Below are 6,489 nucleotides of genomic sequence, written 5' to 3'. Positions count from 1 at the left end.
TGACCAGGATTGCCACCAGCGTATTTATTTTATCACTTTCGCCTTATTGCTGCGCTCTCTTGTCGTGGGGTTCCATCACAGTTGGTGTTTGTGACCAGGATTCTCACAGTGTTTAGTGTTTATTTATTACTCACGTCTGATTGCTGCGCTGTCTTGTCGTTGTGTTCAGTCGCAATTGGTCGCGCTGTGACCAGGATTGTCACAGTGTATTTATTTTACCACATTTCTGATTGCAGTGCTCTCTTGTCGTGGGATTCCATCACAGTTGTGTCTGTGCCCAGGATTGTCACAGTGTATTTATTTTAATACTCACGTCTGATTGCTGCGCTCTCTTGTCGTGGGGTTCTGTCCACGGGCGGTAGATCTTGTTGCCTCCGACCGCGTAGTTCTCTGCCGGCTCCAGGAGTGTATCATCGTTCCAGACGCAGTGAGCGGCTGTTGGAAGGTAGGTAAGCTAATCATAATATCATTCATTGGCTATAATATCATCATCATCACGGCCTATCTACGTCCCACTGCAAGGCACAGGCTTCCTCTCAGAATGAGAGGGCTTGGGCCGTAGTTCCCACGTGGGCCCAGTGCCGTTTGGGAACTTCACACACACCATTTAATTGCTTGGAGATTTGTGCAGGTTCCTCACAATGTTTTGATTTGTTTGTGACGACCTGAAGGCTAAGTGGTTAGAGAACCTGACTACGAAGCTTGAGGTCCCGGGTTCGATACCCGTGTCGGGGCATCTGCCCCGAAAATACGAATGAAAAAATAAGTAAATTAAATAAATAAAAAAAAGATAAATTGTTGTATGAAAAATACGGAATGTTGTTCTCGGGTCTTGGGTGTTTAATATGTATTTAAGTATGTATCTATCAATATAATTATATTATCCGTTGCTTAGTACCATAAGCTTACTTTGGGACTAGGTCAATTGGTGTGAATTGTCCCTTGATATTTTTTTTATTTATAATTCATTTACATCCGTAAACACAACAGTATAACACAGACGGATTATATCGTTTCGAAGTCATTGTTACAAAATAAAATAAGTAGGTACCTACACAAATCACGCGCGACGCGTCCAGCGTGCGAGCCGAGCGGCAACCCACTGCCGCGCGCCTAACCGGCCGAACGTACCTAAACTGCGGAGTGTCCAACCCCTGGTTTGGAACTAGGCCGATTGGTGTCAAGTGTCCCATTATATTTATTTGTTTATAGGTATTTATTTTCCTTCTATGATGTAATTTCACACATTAATTTAAAAAAACTCAGTTATGCGAGGCCGGGTTCGATTCCATTACAAACATCGACCTTTTAAAAAAACTTCAATTTTACCTGTTAAAACTACATCCATTCTCACGATGGACCCCCCACAAATCTGCTTATACGGCGCCGTGGTCTTCGTGTACAGCCCAACATGCCACACCGGTCTCGCACCTTCCACATCACCCAATCTCAGGGTCTTCGGTGACCTTCCGACCCTCGCGGCCACTGGTGGTAAGTACCCAGGACCAACGAAGGGCTTCTTAGTAGTTGTTCTCACAGGAACATACGTGCAAGGATCTTGGGCGGCACGTTCGTCGATTCCAATTACAAGGGGGTATGGGTATGTTTTAGGGTCCAAGGGGTCGCATTCTGGTTCTGATGGCACTGGCACGGCCATTGCTGGAGATGGTGGTACTGATGTGGTGTTTTCGGGCGGAGGTACTTCGGAGCTTTATATAGATTGAAAGGTGGCACTTTTGTTGTGGTTGTTTTTGGTGTTTCTTCTACTAACATGCGGTTGGGTCTGGGGTAGTGGACGCTGGTGTCGTTGTGGTTGGTGATGTTGTTGTGGTTGTAGTAGTAGTTGGTCGAGGGGTTGTTGTAGTGGTAGTTGTTGGTCGGGGTGTTGTTGTTTGTTGTAGTGGTAGTTGTTGGTCGGGGTGTTGTTGTTGTTGTAGTGGTAGTTGTTGGTCGGGTGTTGTTGTTGTGTGTGGTAGTGGTTGGTGGTGTTGTTGTTGGTAGTAGTAGTTGGTGTGTTGTGTTGTAGTTGTTGTTTGGTCGGTGTTGTTGTAGTTGTTGTAGTGTAGTTGTTGTTGTGTCGTAGTGTTGTTGTAGTTGTAGTGTAGTTGTTGGTCGGGGTGTTGTTGTTGTGTGTAGTGGTAGTTGTTGGTCGGGTGTTTAGTGGTGGTTGTTGTCGGGGTGTGTTGTTGGTAGTGTAGTGTTGGTTGTTGTTGTTGTTGTAGTAGTAGTTGGTCGGTGGGGTTGTTGTTGTAGTGGTTGTTGGTCGGGGTGTTGTTGTTGTTGTTGTTGTGGTAGTTGTTGGTCGGGGTGTTGTTGTTGTTGTTGTAGTGGTGGTTGTTGGTCGGGGTGTTGTTGTTGTAGTAGTAGTAATAGGAGTTGGTTCTGGAGGTACCCTGATTGCCATAGATTGCTGGTAGTTGTTGGTCGGGTTTGTTGTTGTTAGTTGTAGAGGTGGTTAAAATGGTTTCTAGTAGTAGTAGTGGTGTAATATGGTCTTCTAGTAGTAGTAATAGGAGTTGGTTCTGGAGGTACCCTCATTGCCATAGATGCTGGTATGGGGGGTGCTACAAATGGACGTCTGGTTGTAGTAGTTGTAGTAGTTGTAATGGAGTGTTCTAGGAGTACCCTGATTGCCTAGTAGTAGTGTGGTGTAAAATGGATTTAGCAGTAGTAGTGGTGTATAAAATGGTCTTCTAGTAGTAGTAGTGGTGTAAAATGGTCTTCTAGTAGTAGTTGTGGTGTAAAATGGACGTCTTGTAGTAGTAGTAGTGTAAAAAGGACGTCTAGTGGTCGTTGTAGGGTCTTTAGATGGTAAGTAACCAGGGGCTATGTATGGTGGAAGATAATCGGGACCTTTAAAAATGTTCTCACTCCTACCAAAGCTTGAACTAGAGCTGCCTATGTTGAAATTGTTTGTAACGTTTTGATATGGAAATGGATTCTGAGCAAAAGAAGACCCAAATGTACTCTGTCTTTGAGCACTTTGACTATAACTCCCAAACGCATTTTGACTTTGGGCATTCTGATAACTTAAAAATGAATTCTGAGTTTGAGCTTGTTGGTTATAGTTAGCTCTAAAAGCATTTTGATTCTGAGTATTCTGCGTAAAACTATTCCCAAACGAATTCTGATTTTGACTAGTTCTAAACGAATTTTGATTTCGAGGTTGAACGCCAAACCCAAATGAATTTTGATTCTGAATATTCTGCGCATAATTTAGTTTAGAATTACTGAAACTCGTTTCAAATGAGTTTTGAATTTGTGCATTTGAATTGAAGCCATTTTCTAATGAGCTTCCACTGTTTTTTGCACCAAATGTGTTCCCATTTTGATAATTTTGGCATTATTTGTTCCAAAAGATGTAGTCTGAGATTGTAATCCATTACTCTGGAACGGGTTTCGCTTAGAACTTTGATTGTAACTTCCTTCATTCTGAGTTTGATATCTTTGTCCAAAGTCACCAAATGTGCTTGAGGTCTGTCTCTGGTTGAAGCTGTTTCCAAATGAGCCCTGATTCTGGCTAAAACTTGTTTCTGGTTTCTGGTTTTCGGAAGCACCGGTTCTTATGCCAAAGGCGTTTTGACTCTGGCTTTGACTAGGATAGTTCCGCCGAGGCCTGTACCAGCCTCGACTCCTCCAATCTGATTCACTGGTGTCGCCGTAGCATGTACTGTGTCCTGAAACAATTAATCAACAGTAAATTCCGGCAGCACTGCTTAGCTTAAGCTTATCTACTCAGTGAATAATGTTTTTCATCTCTCCTGTTCGGAAAGTTTAATTTTCATGGATAGATAGCCGGGTGGAAAATTGCGTTTTCATCTCTAGGGTGGAAAGTTTTTTTTTTACAATAGTAAGCCACGGAGTCGAAGATAATTGAGTTACGTCAATGACACTTTTTTATCACGTTTCTGCCTGGCCATCTAGATACACGTCGTGACCAAGGAGCTTATTATATACCTACAACACTGGAGGTTGAACGCCGAACATCCATTTGAAACAAGAAATTTGACTTTTATTATTGTCACGAATATATTCCATCTCTTTCTTTAGTTAGGTTAAGAAAGCGATGGAAAGTCTTTAAAAAAATGGGTCACTTAAAGAAGCGGTAATTTCAGTGTTTATTTTTAAATTTTGCTGATTTCTCACTGTGGTCTTAAATCGCTGAAAGGCCGCTTCGTGCAACCGAGCAAGTTAGCGGAATTTCTAACTCAAAGCAATCAAAAATACAGTCATTAAGATTGGTCTTTCCATACAAATTGTCGAAATCTATAGAGCAAAATTGAGTTCTTACACTTTTGAGCAATAATTTGAGCTTGTCCTCAATAAACTAAACCAGTTCATTATGACTACTTAGAAATCAAATACAACAATTACCGCCTGGGTCTAACGAGGATTTAGCAACCCGTTGGACTCGGGCGGTTTATTGTAAGATTTGCTGTCTGACTAATCATAATACATATTACTTATTCTGTGTCATAATGAACTGATTAAGTTGAGTGAGGGACGCGTCATTTTAAATTAGACAAGCACACATACCTACCTACATTACATGATGTCACATAAATGTGCGTCAGAATAAGCACCATAATTTTTTTTACAATTTTTTTTAATCAAAAACTAATATCCGCGTTATATCACAACAAAATCATAAAAAACCACTGACCTTATTAAGTAACATCTTATTAGTATTTACCAGACATAATATATAATTCCGCATTAAACAATCGTTTACTTGATTAAAAACTAGTTTCTCAAGAAGCCATGTTGTTGACCTTGACACACAGTCGTGCAAACATAATTCTGCGGTCGAATGTGACACTAGCATCAACACTGTCAAACTATACTATGCGTACTTGTTAGTTATATTTTTTTGCCAGCAGTAAACGTAAGTTTGTATGGTTGGTGAATGGGTCATTAGTCATTTCAATACGTCTAATGTTTTTTAGGGTCCCGAACCCAATGGGTGCCGACGGAACCCTATTACTGAGACCACTGTCTGTCTGTCTGTCTGCCCGTCCGTCTGTCACAGGGCTCTATCTCTTGAGTGGTAATAGTTAGACACTTGATATTTTCACAGATTATGTGTTACTGTGGCGGTTATAACAACAAATAGGTACTATACATATAATTAAGATTGGTTTTTTGGAGTCTTTTATTATTTTTTATTTCAACTCCAAACTTGTTACTTTTACGGGTATCCCGTGAAACAAAAACATAGGAAAAATTCGTGTCTAGATTCCTGTCCAGCAGTGGTGTAGGGGTTATAGCACGCAGCACGGAATGCTGAGGACCTGGGTTCGATTCCCAGTGCTGGTCTCTTTTTTCTGGTTTTTCTGTGCATCCATGTCTCGGTTTGTATTTTCGATATATAAGGTGAGTTGGGGCAAGCGCACCGCAGGGGATAAGTGCGCCTACCATTAAAATATCGAAAAATACTGATATTCCACTACTAAGGACATCTTACAGGTCTTAGGTCAGGTCTTAGGCGCACGGTTGTAAGATGTCGTTATTATTTACCCCCTGCGGCGCGCTTGCCCCGACTTACTTTCACAAAGGTGATTTTTTTACCGTTTTTTGCTTGATATTATTAACGGCAACAGGTAAGACGCTTGAAATATTCACAGAATATTTAATTTTATAATCACTTTAAAAATATGTAATAAAAATAAAATAAATATTTAAGGGGAGCTCCCATTCCCATACAACAAACTTGATTTTATCCGTTTTTAGGGTTCCGTAGTCAACTACTCAACTAGGAACCCTTATAGTTTCACCATGTCTGTCCGTCTGTCTGTCTGTCCGTCCGCGGGTAAGCTCAGAGACCGTTAGTACTAGAAAGCTGTAATTTGTCATGAGTATACATATCAGTCACGCCGACAGTGGTACACAAAAAAAAGTAAAAAAAAATCTTTCCTCTACTAACCCTACCATATTGCGGGTATCGTTGGATAGGTCTTTTAAAACCATTGGGGGGTTGCTAAGACAAATTTTCTATTCAGTGATCTGTTTGCGAAATATTCAACTTTACAGTGCAAATTTTCATCAATGAAATCGATGATTTCAAAATCGAGGGTCCCCCCCCCCCTCTAAAATGTAAACTGTTGGGTGGAAAAATTTGAAAAAATTCAGAATGGTAGTAAATATATCAAATTTACAAGGACAATTATAGTGGCTAAGATTGCTTGAGAATTATTAGTAGTTCAAGAGTAAATAGCAGCCTAAAGTATAAAATATACTTAAACTTGGAAGATTCTGTACACAATACGAAAACCTTAGAAAAATATTATTTGATTTTTTCGTAATGGCTACGGAACGCTATCCTGGGCGTGTACGACACGCTCTTGGCCGGTTTTTATTTTATTTTTTGCTAATGTCCAATGTTGTATAATAGATAATGGTACGGAACCCTTCGTGCGCGAGTCCGACTCGCACTTGGCTGGTTTTTATTATTTTTAAATGTACATTTTTTTAATTTGAATCTTACAGTTG

At 40.5% G+C, this 6,489-nt stretch overlaps 2 protein-coding genes across 2 annotated transcripts in view; both read right to left on the bottom strand.

Moving 5' to 3' along the window:
* Positions 1 to 286: 286 nt before the first annotated feature.
* On the bottom strand, positions 287 to 1,949 carry LOC141443111 (chymotrypsin-like elastase family member 2A). The gene is made up of 2 exons (XM_074108321.1): positions 1,330 to 1,949; positions 287 to 435 (listed from the first exon to the last, which is right to left on the bottom strand). Exons 1-2 carry the CDS (start codon positions 1,655 to 1,657, stop codon positions 287 to 289), a joined length of 477 nt encoding a protein of 158 aa, XP_073964422.1. The 5' UTR covers positions 1,658 to 1,949.
* A 1,697-nt stretch (positions 1,950 to 3,646) lies between these two features.
* LOC141443110 (uncharacterized) overlaps positions 3,647 to 6,489 on the bottom strand; it is a 5,834-nt gene continuing 2,991 nt past the window's right edge. The window contains exon 5 of the mRNA XM_074108320.1: positions 3,647 to 3,677. Within this exon, the coding sequence (XP_073964421.1) occupies positions 3,647 to 3,677 (31 nt within the window). The remainder of the gene's footprint in view (positions 3,678 to 6,489) is intronic.

Source organism: Choristoneura fumiferana, chromosome 26, assembly GCF_025370935.1.
Source record: "Choristoneura fumiferana chromosome 26, NRCan_CFum_1, whole genome shotgun sequence".
NCBI lineage: Eukaryota > Metazoa > Arthropoda > Insecta > Lepidoptera > Tortricidae > Choristoneura > Choristoneura fumiferana.
This window is presented reverse-complemented; position numbering and strand designations above follow the sequence as displayed.